Consider the following 26278-nt stretch of genomic DNA (forward strand, 5'->3'; position numbering starts at 1 on the left):
CCCTACCAATTTTCTTCCCATTTCCGATCTTTCTTTTTTGTAATGTATCGTTTCCAGCACAAAAAATGATGTACGAGTCCACAAACTCATCATCAGTTACATTTTATTGGACTAACAGTTCTCCAATCCCCCTGCTATGAAACTACAGTTGCCAAGAGTTTATTTAGTTTGCTCCAGGGCATCACTTATTTCCTGAGGCCCAGATCAGTTAAAGAGCTGAGATTCATATCAGACTGCACTGCGCAAGGCTTCTCCAGTGACACTTCCTAAAGAACAGCCCATCCATTAGAGGGCCAAAGGAAGATTATACGTGCAACGTCCGTCAGACATGCTGTGGAAGGGAACAGAGGAAACATTACATGGATAAGGGTCTTACTCTGCTGAGGTCCATCCCAGCAGGGGAACAGCTGGCACATGGGAAGGGACAAAGCAGGGAACAGATTGGAAGGCAAATCCCCTGCTTAGGATCTAGGAAGGTTCATTTTCAACCTGAAGATTCCTGCCCTGCAGCCTACCTGGTCCACAGCCCTGCGTCCTGTCTGGATGAATGCCAATGCATGGGCAGTAAGCAGGGACCCTGCGCCATCCTGGTAAGAGTTTAGCCCTGTCCGTAAGAACTCTGCCCTGTGGCACAGCACACAAGGACCACACCAGTTTTCCTGCCACAAGGACTCATGCTCCTCCCCTGCTGCTCCGTTTTCACTTTTGGACAGCATTCACCCATCTCAGTGATGGTAAGTCCCTTATGTTGTTTGTCCTGCATTTGTTGGGCTGCCTTTGCAAACAGTCCTATCTGCGAGGCAGTGTCTGTGTGATGGCCTCTGTCCTTCCCCTCAGCATTCCGCATGAAGATGACTGAAAACACTGCCTGTCTGCCCTCTTTCAGAACGAATAACTGCTTTGTCCTGCAAGCTTTGAGCATTGGTAAAAAATAAAATAAAAAATAATAAAATAAAATAAATAAAAAATAAAATAAAATAAACCAAAACAAAATAAAAACCCCCCAAAACAAACAAAACAAAAATTAAATAAAATAAAAATAAACCAAACCAAAAGAACATAAAATAAACTAAAATAAACCAAAATAAAACAAAAGAAAACCAAAACAAAACAAAATAAAATAGATAAAAATCAATTCCTTCTGAAAGCGTTTCAAATGGAAAGGAAAATCCAGTGCATCACAGCACGTTTAGCACTTGGTTTCTGATCAGAACTGTAAGCGAGGACAAACTGTTCTGTCTGACAATGACCAGTCCCTCCTACAGCCCAGCCTGTGGACGCAAGTGCTAGCTCCAAGGCAGAAGTTCAGCACAAGTTTATATCTATGTGGCTAGAGCTGCAGGAACTCAACATGGGGAGAAAGCAGGCTTTGCCAAGTGGTGGCATTCAAGCATTTGGAGAAGAAAAAGAACCATTCCCTTAAGTGACAGCACCTTTCTGAACAGCGGGCATGCCAGCTTGGAATATTAAAGCAGCATATATTTGCATTTAAAGCAACCATTGCCAACATGGTTTTTTACTGGGGGTAAAATTTAGCATGTCATTATAATTGGGTTAGGCAGTGATCAGAGCAAATTAATTAACTGGGATATTCAAGGGTCAAAGATTGGTACTGAACAACATAAAGGGATGAGGAAGAATAAGCATAAGCAGCAAAACAGACAGATTTGTAAGTTACTGGGTTTTAATATATGTGTCATGTTAATATATGTGCTTAATCATAGAAGCATTGAACAGTTTGGGTTGGAAGGGACCATCAAAGTTCATACAGTTCCAGCCCCCTGCCATGGGCAGGGACATTTCAACTAGATCAGGTTGCCCATATCAACATCCAGTGTGGCCTTGAATGTCTAATTCATTGTGTCTATAGTCTTATAAAAACCTGGGCATGTTACAAATAGAGGAGAGATGCTAGGAATGAGCGAAGACACTGATCCCTAATTTCTTCCCCTGGGCAATTGCTGTCCCCCAGACCCAAAGACGCACCTTGCATTTGTCATAGTTATGTTGTACATTACCAGCTGCTGTCTTTTCTGCAATAAAATAGCTTGAGGGATCAGGTAAAGGGCTTAAAATGGAGTACGATAGATGAGAAGTCTCCAGAGAGGTAGGGTTTATCAATCCCTTTATGCCGGGCAGGGGAGGAGATACCTTTCTTGCTCTCAGCAGCAGAGCACCTGCAGACAGCTACAGCAATATTGCACACAGAGAGCAGGAAGCAAGGGAGGAAAGGCTGAATTACCCCTGCATGTAGAAAATGCTCCCTATGAAATTCTAAGGGCAAGATCTCCCACTGCAACAGTTCCTGCTGCAGCCAGGGCTCTGGGGTGAAGTACACAAGGTACCCACACCACAGATGGGGCTGAGGGCAGGAGTGTCACTGGGGTTTCATTCACTGCCGCCTTTCACTGTTCTCCACAGAGCCCACGTCTTCCCAGTCACGAATTCTTTGCCAGCAGATCTATTTCTTGCCATAAGCAAACACACACAAAGCAAGCCTAATTCTCTCATTCATCACCCTTGTTAGCCAGCTCTTTCCCAGGAGAGCAGATAGTTACAAGATGCTCCAATTTCCCCTTCTAACTCATTTTCATCATCCTTTTACCAGGAGTACATAGACAAAGGTACCAAAATGCTGCAAAGGTTGTTAAACAGCACTGGCAAAACTGAGATTTGTTCTACAACTCCCACCTTTTACCCTGCAGAGTGTGTAAGGGGAATCTTTACCATCGCATGGGACAGCCAAACCAAAGGATACCTACTTAGGGACCTTCTCTGCAAGCCCAGATCTAAATCAAAGCCTGACTCAGTCCTTTCTCTTTCCAGGGAAATTACTCTGACTTCTGCTCATTTTATGCCCCTTGTTTTTTCGGTCTTGGGCTCTGTTCTGGATGGAACACTCTGATTTACCTTTTCCAGCTTGCCTCTGCAAAACGCAGTCAGCATCCACAAGCAACGCCTCCTTATCCTCACACTTTTGTGCCCTGCTAAGCCCGTGCCACCCTGTTTCCTTTGGGTTTATTTGGTGGAAGGGTGAGGTTGTGGGGTTTGGGTTCCGCGGTTGTGTTTCAGTAGATTTTAGCTGTTTCCAAAAGGGAAGGCTAAAGCAGGGCAGTTGGACCCAGCCTGCCTCCCAGGCTCTACAGCCCATAGTCTAGAAGGAAAGGGAATAGGCCTGAGCCTGGCTGCAGTAATGTCCATGAGGGATGTGGCTTTTGCTCTTTACAAATCAGTGAAAGACCTAATGAAGGGGACACGAACAAGCATGAGTGCTTGTGGCAATGGCCCTTATTTTGGGAAGATAAAATGACATTAGCATAAATATGCATATTTTTGCTGATGCAAGATGACTGCCAGCAAAATCCTACTACTGGGCATTAAGCTGAAACCTGCAGCCACAAGGTTTCTAACAGTCCAGAGCATGAAAGTGATGGGGAGCAGAAGAGGCACTCTGAAAGGCAGAAAGAAGAGTACATGTTCCTCCTAACACAGGCCATTGACGAGATTGCCAGCAGCAGGACTCCAGTGCTGAAGTCGAGCCACTATTCTGTCCCCAACAAGATCAATTAAAGTATTGCCATTTAACTGAACAGGCCAACTGGCTTAAAGCAATCTAGAGACAAGCTGCAAACCTGCTTGTTCCCAAGGCCAGAAAGGACACTTGGTAGGCAGTGTCTGAAACCCCTCACCTTCTTTCAGCCCTTTCCCTTGTTAGAGGCATGATTCTGTATCACAGAAAGTCCTTCACCATTTGAGCTGATAAACCTTTTTGACTAATAAAATACCCAGCCATCCTAAAGCTTGGATAACGTACCCACTGTCACTGTTTCGGAGTGGTGCTGCAGCAGATGCTGACAGGATCTACTGTTGATGTAGCTTAACCACAAGGCATATTACAGCAGCTTTAGCCACTGTCCACTTTTCAGTACCTATGGTAAGCCTACTTCTGGTGTGCCATATGGGTCTCATGGGAGGTCATTCTGCCCCTCTACTCTGCTCTCATGAGACTCCACTTGGATTACTGCCTACAGTTCTGGTGTCCTCAACATAAGAAGGACACGAAGCTGCTGGAGCAAGTCCAGAGGAGGCCACAAGGATGATCACAGGCTGGAGCACCTCCCATAGGAAGACAGGCTGAGAACACTGGGGCTGTTCAGCCTGGAGAAGAGAAGGCTGCATGGAGACCTCAGAGCAGCTTCCAGTGCCTAAAGGGGCTACAAGAATGCTGGAGAGGGGCTCTTCATCAGGGACTGTAGCGATAGGACAAGGGGGAATGGGTTTAAATTTAAACAGGGGAGATTTAGGTTGGATATAAGGCAGAAGCTCTTCTCTGTGAGGGTGCTGAGGCGCTGGCACAGGGTGCCCAGAGAAGCTGTGGCTGCCCCATCCCTGGCAGTGCTCAAGGCCAGGTTGGACACAGGGGCTTGGAGCAAGCTGCTCCAGTGGAAGGGGTCCCTGCCCGTGGCAGGGGTTGGAGCTGGAGGAGCTTTAAGGTCCCTTCCAACACAAACCAGGCTGGGATTCTGTGATTCCGTTATTTTGCCTTCTGACTTGAAAGACTTTTCAGTGTTGCCACCCTCATTAAGGGTAGAGGAAAACCTCTTGTTGGGCAGTTAGGACTCAGTGGGAGAGACCACGCTTGCCCATGTTGGATGTTCTCCTCCTCTAACTCTGCACTTGAGAGCATTGCCCTCCGTTCAAACAGAGCAATACTTCATATTCATAATTAGAGCCAAGCCTCCTAGAATGACTGCAGAGTGCTAATGGCTCCAGGCAGGCTGGCAAAAATATCATTTGGGCTGATTTGTCAGAGACCAGGGAAGTACGCAATATAACGTATGTACCATTTACTCAGCTTGCAGCGTCTCCATTATGTAGATAGTTCCCAAAGCCAAGTCTTTCCTCAAGACACACAATCTCACTAGATCAACATCACAGGAACAGAACAAAATAAACTACTGACTGAAAAAGCAGCTACATGTTGATATTTGCCACCTTAAAGGCAATCAAACGTGAACATTGTCCAGCCTCATAAGGGCAAGTAACTCTACATTTATTTTAAGTAACTCTGTGTTTATTTTACTCCCTTTGCCAGTACAAATCTGATACTAATTCTGGGAAAACGGGCATCCAGAAGTCTAAATGAATAAATGAAGTACCTGAAAATCAATAGAGTTGAACAAACCAGTCATTAGTATTAAAGCCTTGTTGAAACCCTTGGCAGGGGACTGTGCCAGCATTTGCAGGGTCATATAACTGAAGTGATCAATCAAATGACAAACCAAAGAAGCAAATGTGAGGTAAACTGCATTTTATGCATCGGCGTCTCTGATTGTGTATTAATTTTTTCACCCGTAATTCATCTTTGCCCAGTCTGAGATGTCACAGAGTTACTGTGGCAATTTATCAACCCCTTGAGCATGAGCTCTAAGCACTGCTCTTCTCCTCCTATCTCCCACAGCCGCCTCACGCTGTCTTAGGGCATCAGGTGAGCTGAACAGGAGAGATTTGTTGACAGAATTCCCTTATTCCTGATAAGAAACAAATGGACCTCGACAGAAAGGGATTTTACTACCACTTGGAAGGGAGAGGGTTTGCTTGAGCCACTCACTCAGAGGGAGTCTCCAGGCCACGCAAATGAGAGTCTCACTTTTGTTTAAAGAACAAACCCCCCCAAAAAGCCCCTATTCCCAGACCCATGGGAGGTGGGGGGAAGGACCCATGAAGAGTTTCACCAGATGCAGGGTTTCTGAAGGAACCCATTTGATGGAGTTTGGGCAACATCCTGGTCGAGACAAGTTAGCGTGGGCCCTCTCTGCTGCCTGCATCCCTCTTCTTTCACCCCTGCCTGGTTGCACACTTACATATCTCTATGTTGGCATAACAAGGAGCATAGTAGTCATATGGGACATACACCTGCTGTAAAACAAATGTTAGTGCCATTCATGGAAGGCAAGGGTTTCTTAATATTGACAGAACTAAACCCATCTTGGAGATGAACCACAGCTCGCCATAGCCCACAAAAAGACTCTGATTTCAATGGCTGTTGGATGCGGCCCTGTGTAAAGCATATTATGCACACCTTTAGAAATCAAACATGTCCTTATCCATCCAGATGCAGGGAAAATGATTTACAAAAATAGGTGCCTATGTGAATCACTTGCTTTTTAGCCAGACAATCACCATCACTCACAGGTTTTAGTGTGATCAGGGCTGTATGATGACTGGGGCAAAATACCCAATCCACAACTGAAAACATCCCACAAATCTGCTTAGACACCTATGAAGATACGTATGTGTCCAAGTGACAAAGGTCTAGGACATGCAATCAAGTCACTGTGGTGTAGCAAGGAACTGTACATCAAAAAAAGGATGGTAACACGCTTCCAGCCTGTGGCAAAGATTATGCATGTTAGCTTAAACCTCTTGCACTGCAGACTAATCCAAGTCTAATAGCCCTGCATTTACAGAACCTACACAGGCTGCCACAGCAGATTAGGCAATGTGGGGATATATACACCCCCATGTCACTGGTGCCATGGTGGTATAGATGAACCTTGGCTGAGTATCTAGTTTGGGGTTATTGTACATTATAGTGTGTATAAAGTGAGATTTTGTTTTCCCTGCTCTCGTCCTCTGGCCCAGGAGAATTTAGCCCTGTAATTCCCACCCTGCCACAACCATAGCACTGATGGTCCTCACAGCTAACGTGTGTTAGGCACCTCTCCTTCAAACACAAATATTCTCACAGTGTCCACCCTCACAACGTTGCAGTTCATTTCCCAGCCAACGCACGTGCACTGGAAGCCCCTGTGCCCTTGAGTTCCAGCTCAACAGACCTTCCACAGTCAGCAGCTTTGAAAAAACATGGAAAACCAGCTCACCTTTGGAGGACTGTAGAGATGACAAAGCGGTTGTCCTGGATCCTGTTTACACAGCTTCAAGGAATGGCAGACCACATCAGCATTCATTTCCCTGTCTATGCTGAAGGAAATGGTGCATAAACAAAGACTATTATGTTCTTCTGGGTGCTTGAAAGTAGAAGCTATTTCCATGGGAAGCTAAATCTCCCCGACACCAAACAATAACCTCAGCTCTCTTCATTGGGGCTGGTAATCGCTTCGCTGCTCAGTACAGTGCTGGGTCCTAACGATTTCCTGCCATGGCATCCTATTCAGCATTTAAAATCGGGCCCCAGGATGATGAAAAAGCGCTGTGCTTTATATACAGCACCTGAATCAAGCACATTATGATTGTTCTGGCTTTTTTCTAAATGAATCATAAGTCTGACAAAGATTTAGAGGTTCAAGTTAATGCATATGTGGTTTGGCACATAGGAACGTTCAATCATTAACTCAAGAAAACAACCAGAAATCCTTCAAAGATCCTTAACCTTTAATCACCAAGCACAAACGCAAGGATCCCTTCTTGCTTTTTGGGACACACCTCTGGGCTAATCAGGAATTAAATTGGCATGTGTGATTATAGCAGTGCTTAGTCCTGTAAGCACTTTGCAGTCCCTTGGCTAGTTTTAAAAAGGAAAGTAAAAACCCTGGGGAGAAAGCAGGTCTAGCAAAAGCTCTGGTAATTAAACTAAGGACTTTTAGAGGGGAATAAAACGACCTACATTTTATCGTTTTAATCACTTACATTACTTAGGAGGCTTCCCCAAGAGTATGCATCAAGGTTGGGGCTGAGAGCATGTAGGGGTTGACAATTAGAAAGCTTGATTTAAGGTAGAAGGGAAAGCAAGAGCCAAGTGTTACAGTGGTGTGACTGCAGAAGCTGTCTCACACACATGGGTTACTCAAATCCCTCCCTCAGCCAAACGAGCCCCTTTCCAAAAGGTAATTACATCAGGTGGGCCTGATCTGAGATTCAAATGGAGTAGGAAAACGGGTACCCATGGCAGCCCGTGTTTATTCACTCAGAAAGAGCTGTGCCAAAGCCGAACCAGAATCACTCTCCAGCACCTCTGCTTTAATAATCATCATGTGATTTCAAGAATGAAAGCCCTGCACTTCAATCCAGCAGCGCATCCGTACATGTCAGGAACAAACTAAGACCTGAGAGGACACAGCAATACTTACAGCTCAGCTATGTGTGGTCCATAAAGTTCAGCAAGTATGTAACAGAAACCTTGCAGTTTCTCTAGAAAACATAAATTTATGGTAACTAATGGAGCATGGTGAAACTGGTTTTATAACAGTCAAAATATGGCAGGGGTTGGTTCACTAAGGTGAATGCTGTTTACCTTAGGAGAATGTGTGTGAATTTACAACCTCAGTCTAGCACCTGAGAATGGGAAAACATGAAGTTCTAACCTTGCCTAAACCCCATCTCTAGCTTCAGGCTAGAGAAGCCACATGACAAAGACTAAAAAGGGTAACCAGTATTTGTTAGATGTTCCCAGCGTAGCATCATGGAAATAAATCCCACATGCTGCAGCATCCTCTAAGCAGTTCAAACAAACAGCTCGGTAGGTTTGCAAGGAGAAAGAAAACAAACACATAAATCAAAGCGCAGAAAGTGACGTTGGGCTTGATGCTACTGCTAGAGCTGCCTCGGAGCTTCTGGGGGGCTGTGAGAGTTAAGAGAATTCGCTTTGTGTAGAGCAGGAGTTGCACAGGAGTAATTGCATCCAAATCAGTATTTGACACTTTTTGTCTGGCTTCCTTTCAGTCTGCAGCCATGAGCCTTTTCAGGATGCTGGCTTAGGTGGCTTGTTTTAATCTGGCTGAAGGATGCTCTCCAGACACAGCTCATCACAGGTTTCTTTAAGGTACCATTGTAAAGATAGAGTGGTCCCCACATCCAGGATCTGAATATAGGTACACTGATCTGACAGTTCCCATGAAGGAAAAGTGACTGTGCCTTGGCCTGAACAGACAAGAGCTGGTTAAGCACACATGTGTCTTGCAAAGGCAGTCTCAAGCCTTGTTTCTGCAGGAGCTCATGGAGAGGCAGGTTCCTACAAGTGCAGTGATAACAAACTTGCAGCTCCTGAAATTCCTGAGAGGTGTCATTTTCTCTCGCGCCTCCATGATCCAGACAGATAACTCCCTGTACTTGGGGAAGCAAACAGAGTATGCTCATCTTTAGGAACACCCGGAGCAGCTGCTTCCCTCTGACTCTGGGCTGAATGATCAGTTTTACCCAGCATCAGGACATGCCCAGGGCCAGGGGTCTGCTGCATACAAGGAGGGTGATTTTGGTCTGGGGAGGGCAGAAAACCTCCCAGCACTGATTCAATCAGTAGATGGGTGTGCTCGCACTCCCACAGCTCCTATCCTGCCAGGACTGCAGACACCCTGGCTGGCAACCAGCACCCAGGAAAGGAGAGCTGAGACCAGAAGGGCATAGCAGGGAATGAAGGATAATATCCTCAGCGTATGATGTTGCAGACAGCTTCTGTAACTACAATAGCTGATTTTTCTTATCCTGTGCTGGCTGTTTCATTTCAATCAAGTTATTAGCTTCATTTCTTCACCTCCTTTGCCACCTAACTACTCTCTATTGGCTCTTCAGAAGCAGTCTGCAAGTTAAAAATTGGTCTCCTGGCTAGAATTACATTCTATTCTTGTTCACCTAAAAGGAAAGACATCACAGACATCAATAACCCTGCGTTTGGTATCATCGCTGATTAAAACGCCCTCTCATGAGGCTTACCATCAAGGCACCTGGCTACCTATAGGAGACTGCAGCAGAAGGTGGCTGGCTTCCCCAACCCAGGAGGGGAGGGTTTGGCTGGGGAGCTGATGTTAGGGGTCTGCTGGTCACCCTGATTTCTAGGCACTGATTTCCTTACGCATAGAGGAAACTTGGGATGTGAATATCCCATAGTGTAACAAACAGTTGGTAAAAATAACAGCAATAACATAAAATTATCATTGAGCACACAGAGGCCTCTCGGAAGATACCAATGCCATTTATGCTTTAGCTTCCAGCAAAACAGATCCAAACCACAGGCAGTGTTTATAGGACTTGCTCTCCAAGCCAGCCTGTACTCATGCATTCAAAAATCTCTGGCTCTGCTAACACACACAAGGAGAAGTTACTGAAGAGAGAAAGCTCTGCTAGGAATAAGCTGCCTAAGTCAGAAAGGAGGGGAAGAAAGAGAGGGAAAATGATAACTTTGAGTGTTCAGGGGCAAGAGAAGACCTTAAACCAAACTAAATGCAGAAAATCTACAGAAAATTTAGAGTATACTTGCTTTTGCCCTGTTTTGGGTAAAAGACATCCCCTGAACTGCCCTGTTCCTATGTGACTGTTGTGTACACAGCACTGTACCAGCTACTAGGAAGAAACTTAACTCTATCCCAGCTGAAACCAGGGCACTGATAAAAACCCAGAAGGTTTTCCTCTATAGCTTCGTAGTCCTAGAAGCACAAATTCTGGCTGAATCTCAGAGGATAAATATTTGCAAGAAAGATGGCATTAATCAGGATGCCATTTCCACTTGAGCTCCACGGTGTTTACACAGCAGTGGCTGACACAGAAGCAGAGCATGGCCCAGAGGCAATGCCAGAGGCAGGCGGTCTCAAAGCACATTTCAGGTACCAGGCACCTCTGTTTCTTCAGGCAGCCTCCCAGTGTCCAGGCAAATATCCATCCTTGTGCCATAAATACAGCCTGTTCCCCCAGACCTCCCTTTCTGATTGCTCAAGAGCCTCCTTCCCTCATGGAGTCACTTCTTACTTTCATAGGTTTATTGGCCTTGTTGCTTGAATCACATACATAACAAATATTGCCATAGCAGTAAGGATGCAATTGTGTCTGCTGCACAGCCTACACGGACTGAGGGGCATTGACGGGTACTGAACTTTCCTCTCTCGTTTTCCCTGTTCTTGAACATCATTTAACTTCACTGAAGGCTTCATCAAGCCCAGCTTGATTGTAACTGAAATTCTAGGAAGCCCTTTAAAAAAAACACAGAAGTTCTTATTCCCATTTTGGCCTTAGAAAAAGCCCCATTGCCATTAACATGTTGCTGTCATTCTTGCAATCAGCTGTAGGCGTGTGTATAACAATGAAGTTGTTCCTTCAGGTGAAATGGCACGGCTTGCTTTAGTAGGTTTGCTCCTCATGAGCATCCAAAGCCCTTCTATTGTTTCAAGCAGTAAGAGGAAGCTGGGCTGCAGCATTCCCCTTCCATAAGAGGATAAATCTGTAGCTCTCACAAAATCCATAGGATTTTTCACTCCTTTCAAGTTCAGGGTCAGTTTTCTTTCCTACTGGGTGTATCCACACATCTCATAAAAGCTAGCTGGATTATACAGATTTAACTCAACGGATAATAGGATTTTATGTGTGTAAAGAATGGCAGACGAAAAGAAATATCTTGACATGTCAGTGGAACAAGGTCCACTGAGTGAATCATGAGCACAGAGCTCGCATGTCATATTTTAAAGAAGAAAATTGTATTTTAATAACAGGATCAGTGCTTCTAATTGCAACTTCATCGTTGTGTGCCTGAAATTTAAAACACTGAGGATATGAACAGAAATCTGATAAGTATTATTCTATCAATGAGTGAATCCCAGCAATCACCTCCCTGCCCCAACCTGCATCGAGAAATCCCCTCTTGGAAAGGAGGGAATTAATATTCTACAAGCATCTTCTGTGAAAGCAGGGTCTACAGAGCAAGACGGTTTCTCAGAGACACAGCTTGTGAAGTCCCATATAAACAGCTTTCAGATGAAGAATCCCAAGGTGTCTTTTTACATTTATAGTGTTAAAAAGATAGCATGAATGTGAGATCCAGTGACTTATTCTCTCAGGCACAAAGCTATTCTGGCTTTCAACCCATTCTCTATTTAGGGATGTGCATTTGGACAGCTAGGATTCTATGGGCAGGTAAAATGTGGGGCAGAAAAAGGGGAGATTACGCATATCCCTATGGAATAGCTATTGCTTTTGAAATGTGTATCCTCAGTTCCATTTCAATAGCTTTTCTGTGCAGAACAAATGCTCACATCTTACATCTGTCAACCTCAGCTCGTTTCTACAACAGTGGCTTCCTAGACCTGCTGAAAACATTTTCATCTTCGTAGCAGCTATAAAGACCCATATCAGCAAGAGAGAGGAGTGGCTGGGCATACATTGAATCTATTCTTAAGCCGCTAACAGAGACACAAAGCAGACAAAAAGGGAGGGAAGGGGTCTATATGTGTTGGTCCTACTCACCCTAACTTTTGGATGAAATCCCAGCTCTAAAGCCATCTTAGCCATGCCACTGACTTCCCTGCAGGTAACACCTTGCTGTCTTTCAGCATCATCCATTTGAGATGCTGTGCGAGAAGTGGATAAAGCCTTTCCAGGCTCCACATGTGAATTTTTAATTAACAGAGACACATAGCAGAACCAACAGAACATATGGCGCATTATTGGGTACTTACCAGGTATGTAGCTGCACAGCCTCTCCGTGGCTGCCTTTACTGTACTGTTGTGCCACTGTGCAAGCTGTTCGATTACAGACACCACAAGCACGCACCCTTCAAACAAACAAACAGAAAGAGGGAACAGGGTTACCTGTGAAGTGTGATGGAGCACCCTGTGCCATGGAGGTGTTTCAAGCATCGCTGAGCATTTCATTTCTCGAGACGCTCCATGGCAGATCAGTGTTCAAGGGGAAAACATGTCTGTGACTTTTAGTCTTTACTCAAAACCTGGAGGTTATCACAGAGGAGATGCCAGGGGAGTGCACGGAACAGCCTGGCTTTTACAGCACTGGATGTGGCTCCTGGAATAATGATTTTCCATCCTTTCAAAGAGGAAAATTAAGGAGCCAGGGAGACAGCCACTGTTACAACTGCCTGCTTGGCCACCTGCTCCCTCGTTATTTCCCACAAGGACACAGGTCTGTACTTGAGGGGATTTCTACACTTCTCAACACGCACCACGCAGAGGGCTACCAAAAACAAATGGGTGCGACAGCCTGCAGAAGAGATGTCACGAAGCAGACATATGTGCCAAGCATCACAAAGTTCCCATGGCATCAGCTCTTCAATGACTTCCCTCTGAAGCCCAGCCATGTTTGGCACGCACAGGGCTGCTGGGCCCAGCTACCCATTTGTTAATGCCAAAATGCCTCTGGAGTTCATTCTGCTTTCCTTCTGTGGCTGGAAAGAACTCATTCCCTATGACCTATGAAGCTGGTTATTTCTCATCACTAATCTGGGGGTGAGCAAGGCTAAAACCCATCTGGCTCCTTGGACTAGCTGTGGCTGAGACCCAAGACCTTGCATAGGGAAGTGTTTCTTGAGGTGTGCAGCACTTTTTCTGGTATTTTATGGGGTGAAGCAGGTTCAATATAATCCTCACATAGCAATCATTCAAAATCCACCCAATGACCATAAATGGTTCATTTCAAGTGGGTTTTAGATTGCTGCAGATCTGCATTGTGCTCTGTCTCTGCACTGGCTTCACCATCTTACAATGAAGCCATGTTTGGCGATCCCAGTTCTGAGCAACGTAGTCAGACCTGGGAGCAGAGTGAGATGCTAGCCTGTGTAACAGAGCTGGGTACCCCAGGCAGCCAGGAGACAAGGACACCAGTCTCCAGCAGCCTGAATGAAGATTTCTCTTTGCAATCCCTGCAGCTGAACCCTGTTTCCTCCTCTCTGCAAGAAATCTCAGCTCTTAGGACTTGCTCTGGCAGTCTAGAAATGAAGGAGAGCTGCAGCATTTGGAGCTCTTCCCACAGCTGAAGAGCATCAGTGTTCAGGTTTTCAGACTGCCACAGCTCTTCAAAGCGAGCTTCTCAATTCCTTCCAAACACCCCTGCCTCTGTGCTATTAAATCAAAGTGCTGTTTTTCAACGTAAATAACTTTGATGCGCCTGTGCATCAAGAAGCAAGTCAAAGAGGAGGTAATACAATTGGATCTGGCTGTAAGACCAATACCTTTTAATCTTCTATTACTTCTTCTACCCCCAATACAGTAATCCAGTGGAAATTATAGTGAACTTGCCACCTTTTTTGCAGGGATAAATGCCCACTTCTCCATACTTATTAAATAAAACGCTCACTCAAAGTCCTCTATGGAATGATTTATAAAGCATGCTAACAGCCATTCCCTCCAGTCAGCCTGAAAGAACAGGAGAACAAACAGAGGCAGATAAACCCAAGAGAAAACCCTGAAGCAAGTCATTCCTCCTGATCTCTCCCTCCCAAACATAGCCAGAGGCTAGCCAGAAGAATTAACAGGTAATTAAAACACAATAGCTCATAAAGAAGAAGAAGAAGAAAGCAGAATAATAAAGACCCAAACTAAAACCAAAAGGGACATCCAAGCTGGAGGGCAAAGCATGCTCAGGACTTGTGCTCAAAGAACAGCCCAGGGCCGTCTGGTCCCTGTTTCACCTCCATCACTCAGGGCTGGGATGGTGGCGCACATCCTGGAAACACACCTAAAAGGCATTGCATAACCTCATTCTTGCAAGGCCGTATTATTAACACACATGAGCAACCTACAGCCAACCAAAACCACCCTTCCCCTGCCTTCTGTGCCTGTTTAATTCATGAGGATGGAGGCTCAGAAAAACTGAATGACAAAAATGATGTTTAACCACAAACCCACGTATTCTTGCTGTGCCTTCCTTTCTTCTCTCAGCAAGGTCAGGCTTTCACCAAACAATCTTGCTGTCTGGAAGTCAGAAAGACCGCAAGAAGTCCAAGCAGAGACGTAGGAAGGAGCTTGTTTGTCCTTTGGCTTTTTTCTAAAGGAGGCCGCTTTTGTTGTTTCACCTCTCGTTTTTTTGCACTGGGAGCCTGAAGAAGCTGTAGAGGAAAATGGTTCAGCAGGCAGGAGCTGGGGGAGCAGACAGTCCCCAGAACACAGGCTGAAGCAGAACTGGGCACGGTTCTGCCTAACGGTTGGTCTCAGGGTAAGGGTGCAAAGAAGCTCCTCTCTCTGACTCAGATGTTGTCCCACAACTTTCATTCTCTTCTCACCTCCAGTACAGTCGATGCAGAGAAAGAGGCTGATGGACAAACAGCCTGAGTGCTCAAAATCCACACAGCTGGGCTGAGGATAAAACCCCCCCTGCCATTTCCATTTCCTCTGTTACACACGAAGACAGCCCCCTCTGAAGATGTGAGTTTCTCACACTTGACAAAGTACCATGTGGGGTGGGGAGGGAATAGCTGGTTTTGGTTCAGCTCCGCTGAATAGAAAGAGAATTCTTAATCACAAACACAACCATGCAGGTAACCCCACTCATGGAGCGGTATCCCAGCAATTCAATGGGAATTCTTCACGTTGATAAGTCAGACAATTTTGTGTCTATCAAGCCAGGCCCAAAGGGAGATTCGTTTTACGTGAGAATTAACGGAGCCATCGCTGAGTTTGTGCAGTGCTTCATGCAGTACCTGCAACCACTTGATGCTATATGGATATAAATAACAATAATAATAGCCTGGCTACTTGGGAAAAAGGCAGGCTCCCCATTTTCTTCTGGGTAAAAGCGTGCTCCCCCCAAGTAATTCAGTTTTATCCTCCCGGAGAACCTATGTCCCATAGGTAAAACCTCAAAAGATCAGCGTCTTAAAATGAATGTTAACTCAGACTATCTTCATTCCTACTACAAACCTGCTCTCTTTTTAATCATATATATCATCTTCCTCTGCATTTAGTGGCAGAAAAAGAATTCACGGTTGGCTGCAGCATAAGAGGCACTACCCTCTAATAAAATGAACAGAAGTCTCGCTGCACACCAAATATCATCTGAAGTGCTAACCAGTTATCCTAGCCTTTAATGGGTCTTCATTCTGCTGGCTAAAATTGGAAATTAAGTAGTTAGCTAAAAAGGACGGAGGGAAGTCGGCTGTCTTGGGCTGCAGAAATATCACTGCTTTAATTACTTATGGTGCATGCAAGATTATAAACTTTTTAATACTTTAGCACTTAGCTGTAGAAAAGCACTTCCAGATCTGGCCATTAGCAACTCTCGCTTGCTTTTTTAATTTAGCAGATATTTAGATGTGATTTATTTCGCATCAGGAGCTGGGCACATACACAGCAATGCAGATCGGCTTCTTAATTAAAGGTTAAAAAAAGCTCTAAATCTTTTATAGTTGCACACGATTTTCTTTAGAACCATGTTTCCAGAAATTGACTTTGCTGCCTCACCTCAATAACAGGTTTCCTTGACAGCCTGAAGGATGTTTTCTCTGGAAGAAACTCATTGGCATTATAATGCCTACCGGCCATTAGAAACTAAACTCTGCCATTAATAAAACGCCTGTCTCTTTTAGCGATAGCTTGTCCCATCTGCTATTAATTTCTGAAGAGATAAGAGAAAACCATAACCATTTTGCTCAGCAGCAGTAATCTGCAAACTAACACGTCAGGAAGTACTTCTGTCCATGTAGTGTGTAATAATAAAAAATAGCATGTAATAATAAAATGACATTTCCAATAAGCTCAGGGGAAAAAAATCACATTCTGATAATAAAATCAGAGGTAGAGAAATTCATTCCCTGGCTGTGAAGCCTCTGGCAGTTTGAGCAGACTATTTAACTTAATCCACTTCTGCTGCACACGTTTGAAAGGCTCTATAATTAGAATTACACCTAGGGAAGTCAAGAAGTGTCTGGGCAGTGAAAGCTGCCTCTCTTGAGTTTTGATCTGTAGATATATTTGTCTGAGTAGAATTCCGTTACATGGGATCTCTGGTACCTGGCACACCCCCCTTTGCCATCCTTTGCTCACGTTCCTGGGTGCTGGAGATCTTTTTTGCCCTCCAGCCAGATTGCTGCTCCCCAGCCATAAATTAAACGTACCCCACGGAGCACTGGGAGGAAATAAGCGCCCAGAAGTGGCCTTGGACACAAATAGCTCTCAGCCAGCCAGGCTGTGGTCACCCTGCTTGCTCCTGGTGGAGCAGCAGCTGGAGCCTCGCCTGGTGAAGCAACAAACCTCTGTCTCAGATATCTGTCTGCACCAATAAGACCCTGAATAAATGAAGCTGTCTATCACATCCCTGGGTTTTTCACTTTCTAAGATGGAGGTTTTCCCAAAGCACAGTCTTCGCTTCTTCCCTTTAAAGGTGATTATAGGCTTCAATGCATCTCTTAAAGCCTTCGGATGAGGAGTCCCCAGAGCCTGTCTACAAAAGAGGATACTGCTATTCCCTGTGCTGTTGATCTGGTGTAAAAACACCTCTTTCCAAATTCATCTCATTCAGTTCCAGTTCAACCTGGAACAAGACATTCCAGTTTGAAATAAGAGCATTCACAAGAGGAACTAATAAGAAATCAGGTTTTCTCCTCTGAGATGGGCACATGCATGTGGGCATTCTAGGTGCAGGCAGACCACGGATATGCAAAGTTACAGGACAGGAATGGTTTTTTTTTTCACTATCTATTCCTTTCCTAGTACTTCCCAATACCCATTTTGCCTACTTGCACTGCTTCTCAGTGCTGAGCTGACACTTTCAAAGAGCACCCCTTTATAACCTCAAGATTTCATTCTCAGCTCAAGTAACATAACTGTATAATGCAAAGTTAGGATAGTTATTTTCCCATACACTGTCAGAGGATTCATTGCTTTGAAAGGTAATGTAGAAAGGGATCTAAGTGTAAAAGTCTTTTAACTCAGACTTTGCTTCCTATTCCACTTACAGTGCTAAAGTATTTCATAGAGATACTGAAGTGATGGAATATAATTACAGGTATCCATACTCAAGTTTGATGGCATACACAGGAGATTTTCCCCCTAACTTTACCAAGTGTCATAAAATATATTGGAAATGCTAAATCTTGGTACACTATTACAAAACCTGCTATTCGGCATAAAACTATATACAGTATCCTCCCTAAAGACATGTTTGCAATATTAATATAGCAGTATTTTGAGTGCACTGGAGCTCTGTAACAAACCCAGCAAATCCTGGAACATCAGTTATCATTTCTGTTGCTCATGCAATAGCAGCGAGCCACTTCAGACCCCTAACTTCAGAGCTCCATTCATTGTTCTTTCTTGAAGACACCCAATGAGGAGTCTGATGCAGTTAAGCCAGCACAGAAAATTCAGTTTGCATCTAGTGGCAAAGTCTGGTACCCATACCTGCCAGCCAAATGGATCCCTTCTGTTTCCTATGTTACATACTAAGGAGCCCTATTTAACAAAATCTATAGCCCCAGGCACTTCCAATGGAAATGCTTCCTACATTAATATAGGGAAAAGAAAGTCTATGTATGATTGCTATTAACATATTTCTCTTCTCCAAATCAGGAAAAGGTTTTAAAACTTTACTGAATGGTGGCAGAGGAAGTTACTGTAACTGGATAACTTCATCCTTGTAGCACAGGTTTGACCATTGGAAGATTCTGAACTCACAAAACTTGTCTCAGATACACACCACTGCAAGGGATTGCCTTACACGTAACAAATTCCATATAGGGCTAACAGGAACAAAAGTGGGAAGTGTACACATCGTAGCAATCAGCAGCCAAAAAGACAATCAATACTTATACTAAAGGCAGGCATCAGTAAAGTACAGCATACAAGACTACCCATGTCTACAAATGCACATATGAATATATACGATTGTGTATTTAGACACACATGTAGTACGTTGGTATGCTAAGCACACCTTTTTATTGTGGTCAATATAGATATATATGCATTTTACAGCCACAAACATGCAGCAAGACCGGGGGTGATTTAGAAAATGAATTTTTCACCATCAGTCGCTGAAGAATATGAATAGCTGTCAAAAATACTCCTATTTTAATAGTTGCTGTAGTATCTCTACTGTGCTACTGATGTGTCTGTGGTTTTTCTACTCAAAGTATAACTGGAGGAAAGAATGCAATGGTAAAATTTGGCATTTATTACAGATCACCAGGCCAAATTTTGCTGCTGAGTAAAGTGAGCGATGCTGGTGAAGTGAACAGAGATGCTGCAGCTTAGCAGCTAGCTGCCGTAATCAAAGTCCATTCCCAGCCTTTCAGAGTAAACCACATTGTGGTACTACAGTGATATTGGGCATGACCTTTCTGGAGAACTCACTGAGCTGTAAATTATACATTCTGTCATGGTGCCTCCCCAGACAATACGTGCACAGCCACTTTGTCCGAGTGCAGCTATTAAAAGCCTCCAAGTCCATTTTGCATGTTCCATTGTGGGAAGTTATTGGGAATTCCAAACGCTACCGGTCCTGCTGTGGCTCCGCAGGGCATGTTTCATCCCTGCACTCACGCACAGCTAGATGGAGGCAAACTGTTGAGGACATCAGCTATCACAGGAATCAACACAGGTAGAGGTCGGCGTTTTACGCTGCTGGGAAGCTCTGAAACATCCGCTCTTCAATGTAATCAGAGCTGAAAATACGTTTCAAAACCATGCATCATCATACGCCAGGAATTACGTGCTCATGGGTGAATGGAAGAGGTGACCCACAGAGGTTGCTGAGAATGGCATTCTATCGAGCACAAAGCTGAGGAAACCTGCTTCCCCAGGTGCTGACCCACAGGATCTCCCCTTGTGTGGAAAACGCTGTGGTCTGGCTGTGTTGAGCACTCCCTGTCTAACCATCTCATCCCAAAGAGGAGCAGGGCAGCCTGCTGCTGGAGAGAGCACCAATACACCCTGCTGTCCGCAAATGGTTCTTGTGATCTCAGCCCAAACCAGTCTGGGATTCTATCTATCTAAGCTGTTCTGAAGGGACTGGGTAGGCAATAGATCTGTTAAGATGTTTAATGAGGTCTTTTATATCTATTTCAAGAACTGATGGCAGTGCTCACTACCACCACTACTATGAATTTTTCTTCCTATACTGAATGTCCCTCGTGCTATTAATTTCTGTTATTTCCTGTCACAGTTTTTATAAACCTGGGGAACGGATCACCCCCTGCATGTTTTCAAGGACAGATACATCTTTTCTCAAGTTTGTCTTCTCTAGACTAATTAACTCTAATTTATTCAGACTGTCTTTGTAGCTTATGTTTGTTTTTCTCTGAAGCCTCCTGTCACTGTGCATCATTCATGATACACAGCCCCAAAAGGGGAGGCAGAAATTCCTCTGAGGCTTTGTCAATGCTGAGAAAGGTAGTGGGTTACTTCAGGTCTTGCAAGCTAACTTCTGTTCACACATCTTGGTGTGCACAGCGTGTGCGTTCTTCATGACAGCATGCCATCATTGTGCCACTGCAAGCCCAAATGATCTTCCCTAGGGATGCTACCCAGCCATTCCCTCACCTGCTATATGTGCCATTGACTATTTCTGCTGCACTGCCTTCAACATACTTGTACTGAAATGACCTTTTTTGAGGGTAAATACTCCAAGTTGTCAAGATTGTTTTGAATTTAATCCTGCCCTCCATCGTACTTGCAAACCTTTTCAGCTTTGTGTGAGCTGCTCCTTTGATAGCGCACTATTTCGTTATCCCGGCTAATGAAAATATTGAGTGATATTCAAAATACATGTCCAATAAAGACCTCATTTTGTACATCCTTCTGCTTAGCGAGTGAGCCACTTGTAATTACCCTCCGAACAAGGCCACCCACCAGTTTTGTCCTGCCCTGTAGAAGCTTAATCAATGTCACAAGTCTCTCAGCCATTAGATTAGTGCTGAGGTGGTGCCAAAAGCCCTACTAAAGCCCAGCTGTAACATCCACTGCTTTTTCTGTGGCCGCATGCCATTATCCCATCAGCAAAGAAAACTACATTGCTCTGACACTGCTTCTCCTTGATAAATCCAGTGAGGCTCTTATTCATATTTACTCTTGAAAGATGCTTTTATAAAGCTTTTATAACTATTGCAGGGTTTTTCTAGGAATTGATGTTTAACTGGCTGATCTGGAATTCCTCAAATTCCCTTTCTTTACCATGCTGAAGAGAGGTGAATACAGCAGTTCCCTCATGTCTTTCAGTGTCTCCCCTGCTTTCTGCACCATCCACTGCAGCTTCTGCCTTTCCTGAGGTTGCTTCAGATACGTTTGGATGAAGTCTGCTAGGGAGCAGCACATTTTGAAAAGACCCTTTCAGGGTTCTCTTGCAATTCAGGGTGATGGGAGGGAAGGAATAAAACCTCTAAAAATTAATCAGAAATAGTAGAAAAAAACAAGAGCATGATCTTAGCTCCGATGAAACATCATCACTGGTGTCAACAGTTACCAGTTTTACTGTACTGTCTTTATCGCTGTGCTTTTTGCAACCAGATTTGCCTGTCCCACGTTGGCTTTTTTAGTCATCAGCGTGCTTGTAGTAAGCGTGGGTAAAGCCCTTCCCAAATCTTCGCTCGCGAAGTCAAGCCATGATGATGATGATGATGATTATCACTAGTGTCAACAGTTACCAGTTTTACTGCACTGCCTTTGGGTACCTTAACTCCAGTAAAACCTTGTTTGCCCTGTAAAACAGGCAGCATTTTCCCCAACTGATGCACAATACCCTTGCTCATGACCCGCTGACCAATGCCCAGCTCATTCCTGAGCACTGATTGTCAGCTCCTGGCCAACTCCCTCCAGTTTCTATACTGAGCCATAGTATGGAATATCCCTTTGTCTAGTTGGGTCAGGTGTCCTGGCTCTGCTCCTTCCTGGCTTCTTGTGTCCCTCCTCACTGGCAGAGCACGAGACTGAAAAGTCCTGGATCAGGGTAAGTGCTACTGAGCAACAACTAAACCATCGGTGTGTTATCAGTGCTGTTCTCAGACTAAAGCCAAAACACAGCCCTGCACCAGACACTAGGAAGAAAACTCAATTCCAGCTGAAACCAGGACAATGGGAAAAGTCAAAGACCCGAGGATCTGAAGGGCTCATTCATACTTCATTTTTGAGAGAAAAATACACAGCTTCTTGTTCTCAGGATGCTGCACTGAAACAACCAGGCTGCACCTAGCAAAAGGGTTTCTAGGTCTCATCCTGAATAAATCCCTTCAGCCGTACTGCCAGTCAGTAACAAACCCAGAAACAAAACCCAGAGCAAGCATTCAGCTCCCAAGCCAGTGCACAGAGCAAAACCTCCCCATCCTTACATGAGGAAAAGCATCTACATGGGTCTTTGCATATAGGAACCCTTACCAAAACCCTTTTGTCTACCTTCAGGAAAAAGCAGAAGAATGTATCACAAACAAAGAGGCTCAGAGGAAGGTCTGCAAAATGGGTGGGGGGTGTGTGGGGGGTGTGGGACTTTCCAGCCTGGGGAGGCAGGAAACACTGATGGAGAAAGGAGACTGTCAGATGTTGGGAAAACTCTGCTAGAGAGACCAGGTACTGTTTAAGAGCAGGTTGGAGACGGTTAGGAACGGCTCAGGTATACTACAGCCAGAAGAATTATCATCAGGTCCTTTCTCCCTCTTTCCCCTGATTCTGAAAAGCGGTCAGCATAAGTCCCATTTCAGGTGGGAACACTTTCCAAACGCTTTCTTTTCACACCAAGTCCATTATTAAAAGGCTTTCTCTGAATGAAGCTGTCGACTTTCCCAAGAAAATGCAGCAGAAATTATGTGATTTTTTCTACAGTTCCTGAGGCTGATGAAAATTTCTGTCTAAACGTTTCCCAACACAATGAACGTGGCTGTAAAAACATCACCTTCTCTTTCAGACAAGCAACAGTCTGCAAGCAGAAATGTTTTGGCCAACCTCCCCTATGAGTTGTTTGAATCGCTCAGCATGCTGTGGCAGCTCACTGGATGCACACTCTCCTCTCCTCCAGCCCTATTCACTATATAGGCATATAGGTTCCTACCCAAAATACATTTGTCAGACGTGCTAAGGACAGGGGAGTCTCCTGAGGCATCAGTTCCTTTCCCAGTATGTCCAGAGTCTACTGGTGCAGATGGTGCCTACCCAGGGAGTGCTGCTAGCAAGGGTAACAGAAGAAAGAAGCAACCAAGTCATATCTCATTCAAGCTGCGTTTCACATCCCTGTCATATGATTTCTACCTATTTCTTCAAGAAGTGTGATACTTTCCATGGAAAGGCTTAATGAGAAATATTGTATTGGTTTTGCTATTGAAAGAGCAACCATTTTCTGACTGACCTCAGCTAGCAACACAGCAATCTTGGCCATGCAGGTGGTACACAGACAGGAGTGCTCAGAAGTGACTGCTCAATGTGCAGCCACCTCATTTCCCTCAGAAAAAGAGAAGCAAATAACTTTGAAAGATGCGACACCTGGGCACACATTTAACTTGCATGGAAAAACCCATTGCTTCAAGAACAGCTCCTGTATATTTGGCAGCAGTCATTTCGCCTGTTAAAAGTGCTGCCTCAATCTGTAAGGCCAAGAAGACCCAGAGGAAGCTCTCATGGCTCTCTCCCAATGCCTTCCCAGATGGCAGACTGAGTTAAGCAGGGGCTGGGGTCAAGCCGTTGAAAGGAAATCACAATCTTCCTCCTAGAGAGAAAGCTGATCGTGGCTTAATTTCTGCTCCTAAGGGGCTGGTCACCAAATCAGTGCTTTCACTTCCCTGCTTGTGAAAAGGAAGAGACACAGATGGCTTGTCAGTGTTTTCAGGAGTCAGTCAGGAAAGCAGCCCATCAGTGAACACAAGGAGGAGGTGAACTTGCTTGAACGAGTCCAGAGGAAACCATGGAGATGCTGCGAGGGCTGGAGCAGCTCTGCTCTGGAGCCAGGCTGAGAGAGCTGGGCTGGGGCAGCCTGGAGAAGAGAAGGCTCCTGAAGGGGAGACCTGAGAGCAGCTCCAGTGCCTAAAGGGGCTGCAGGAAACCTGGAAAGGGGCTTGGGACAAGGGCCTGTAGGGACAGGCCAAGGGGAATGGCTTGAACCTGCCCGAGGGGAGACTGAGATGAGCTCTTAGGCAGAAGCTCTTCCCTGTGAGGGTGCTGAGGCGCTGGCACAGGGTGCCCAGAGAAGCTGTGGCTGCCCCATCCCTGGCAGTGCTCAAGGCCAGGTTGGACACAGGGGCTTGGAGCAAGCTGCTCCAGCGGAAGGGGTCCCTGCCCGTGGCAGGGGTTGGAGCTGGAGGAGCTTTAAGGCCCCTTCCAACACAAACCAGTCTGGGATCCTATGATAGCCCAGAGGTGGCTGTCTGGGCTAGCAGACAGCAGCCGCCTGCTTGTCATCAGCCCCCCCTTCCAGGCCCAGCCCATGTGGTTTCAATGCTCTGCACACTTTGTTTTTAGCTTGCAGTTTACAGAGGTGTGAACAGCCTGTTTTGGTCCTGAGTCAAGCTCACGTGGATGCTTTAGCTTGCAGAGAGAGCAAGTGGGGAGAGAGGCAGGGTTTTGGTTTCTGCTCACTGAACAGATATTCCAGGGAGATGCTTGGTGGTCCCAGCAATGGGACCCACAATCTGGTGGGATTTGGTACAAGAATGGAGGAAATCAGAAGAGCGAGAAGCTCTGGGGAATGGGAGGAGTGGATAAAGAGCTCAGTGCTAATTCGTGATCTGTAGGTGATGCTGAAACAGTTTCCTTCACTTCCACCCTGTACATGATACTGCCCATCCCACCCATACTTGCTGTTAGAAATAGATAATCCCATGTGAGCATAGGCCCCTGCATCTGTTTTGATACCCTGATTCAGATCTTCACATTCATAAACCAGATCAGCTGCTTAAATCTGAATCCCTGCCAGCTTGCCCAGCAGTTACACCCCTGCCATCACTCAGCTCCTCTCCAGGTCTGCATGCAGCACGCTAAGTAGAATCAGGCTCTGGTTTGTCTGAAGATCCAGTATCACACTCTTAAACAGCAAAGTGCAGTAAAAAATCACAACTTACTCTATGCATAGCAACTTCAATGCAACGTGCTGCCGCTTTAGGAATGTAGAGCCTTGCTGGATCAATAGGATAGGAAGGGCAGCCAGCACTCACACCCAATGCTCAAAACACACCAATGTAAAATCCCACGGGTTAGGGTTCCAGCTGCCTTCCCTATGCCATCCAAACAGCCGCCAAAGACGTTACCATCAGAACCCACCACTTCCCTCTTGCTCTGGCAGCTGCTCGGTCACTGGCTGCTGGCCCGAGCAAGGCCAGTCCCTGACAATCATTTCTGCTTTTCACTACTCGCCCTCATTTTCTGGCTGGCAGCTGAACCCTGCAAGGGCTGCACAAGCCTCATCAGCCCAGCTTCACTCTGCGCTGGGTTCAGCCTGCCTCGCCGGTGCCAGAATCTGCAGGGGCACTGGGAACGGCGCAGAAGTGAGGCAAAACCAGGGATTTATGAAGCTTAGGATGGTTATTTCTAACTGCGGTCCTTCAGCCACAGTGAAAATAACCTGGGGCTGAGAGAAATTGTATTTCCTTCTGAAAGATGGAGAACCATGACAGAAACATGGAGAACCATGACAGAAACATGGAGAACCATGACAAACATGGAGAAACATGGCAGAAACATGGAGAAACATGACAGAAACATGGAGAACCATGACAGAAACATAGAATAGTTAGAATCATAGAATCATAGAATAGTTAGGGTTGGAAAGGACCTTGAGATCATCCAGTTCCAACCCCCCTGCCATGGGCAGGGACACCCCACACTAAACCATGGCACCCAAGGCCTCATCCAACCTGGCCTTGAACACCGCCAAGGATGGAGCATTCACAACTTCCCTGGGCAACCCATTCCAGTGCCTCACCACCCTCTCAGTAAAGAATTTCTTCCTTAGATCCAATCTAAACTTCCCCTGTTTAAGTTTGACCCCATCACCCCTTGTCCTATCACTACAGTCCCTGATGAAGAGTCCCTCTCCAGCATCCTTGTAGCCCCCTTCAGATACTGGAAGCTGCTCTGAGGTCTCCACGCAGCCTTCTCTTCTCCAGGCTGAACAGCCCCAACTTTCTCAGCCTGTCTTCATACAGGAGGTGCTCCAGCCCCTGATCATCCTCATGGCCTCCTCTGGACTTGTTCCAACAGTTCCGAGTCCTTTTTATGTTGAGGACCCCAGAACTGCACACAATGCTCCAAGTGAGGTCTCACGAGAGCAGAGCAGAGGGGCAGGATCACCTCCTTCGACCATGACAGAAACATGGAGAACCATGACAGAAACATGGAGAACCATGACAGAAACATGGAGAACCATGACAAACATGGAGAAATATGGCAGAAACATGGAGAAACATGATAGAAACCATGGAGAAGCCATGGAGAAACAGGGTTTCTATTTACAGCATAGAAGTGCCCTGGAAAGCTAAAAGAAGAAGAAATAATACTTTTGATCTTAATGCATAAGACATACCCATTGTTAATACTTGCCTACATACAAAATATAAGCTACCACATCTCTCTAGCTATACAGAGTCTAACTCCAAGGGCATTTCTGATGCAGAGATACGCACAGTTCATGTTGACTGTGTTA

At 45.3% G+C, this 26278-nt stretch overlaps 1 protein-coding gene across 1 annotated transcript in view; it reads right to left on the reverse strand.

The window, feature by feature from the left end:
- AOAH (acyloxyacyl hydrolase) overlaps positions 1-26278 on the reverse strand; it is a 69579-nt gene that overhangs the window by 41838 nt on the left and 1463 nt on the right. The window contains exons 3-5 of the mRNA XM_080611458.1: positions 12399-12494; positions 8091-8151; positions 6885-6984 (exon numbers count right to left, since the gene is read on the reverse strand). Of these exons, the coding sequence (XP_080467584.1) occupies positions 6885-6984; positions 8091-8151; positions 12399-12494 (257 nt within the window). The remainder of the gene's footprint in view (positions 1-6884; positions 6985-8090; positions 8152-12398; positions 12495-26278) is intronic.

Source organism: Psittacula echo (genome assembly GCF_963264785.1).
Source record: "Psittacula echo genome assembly, chromosome: 2".
NCBI lineage: Eukaryota > Metazoa > Chordata > Aves > Psittaciformes > Psittacidae > Psittacula > Psittacula echo.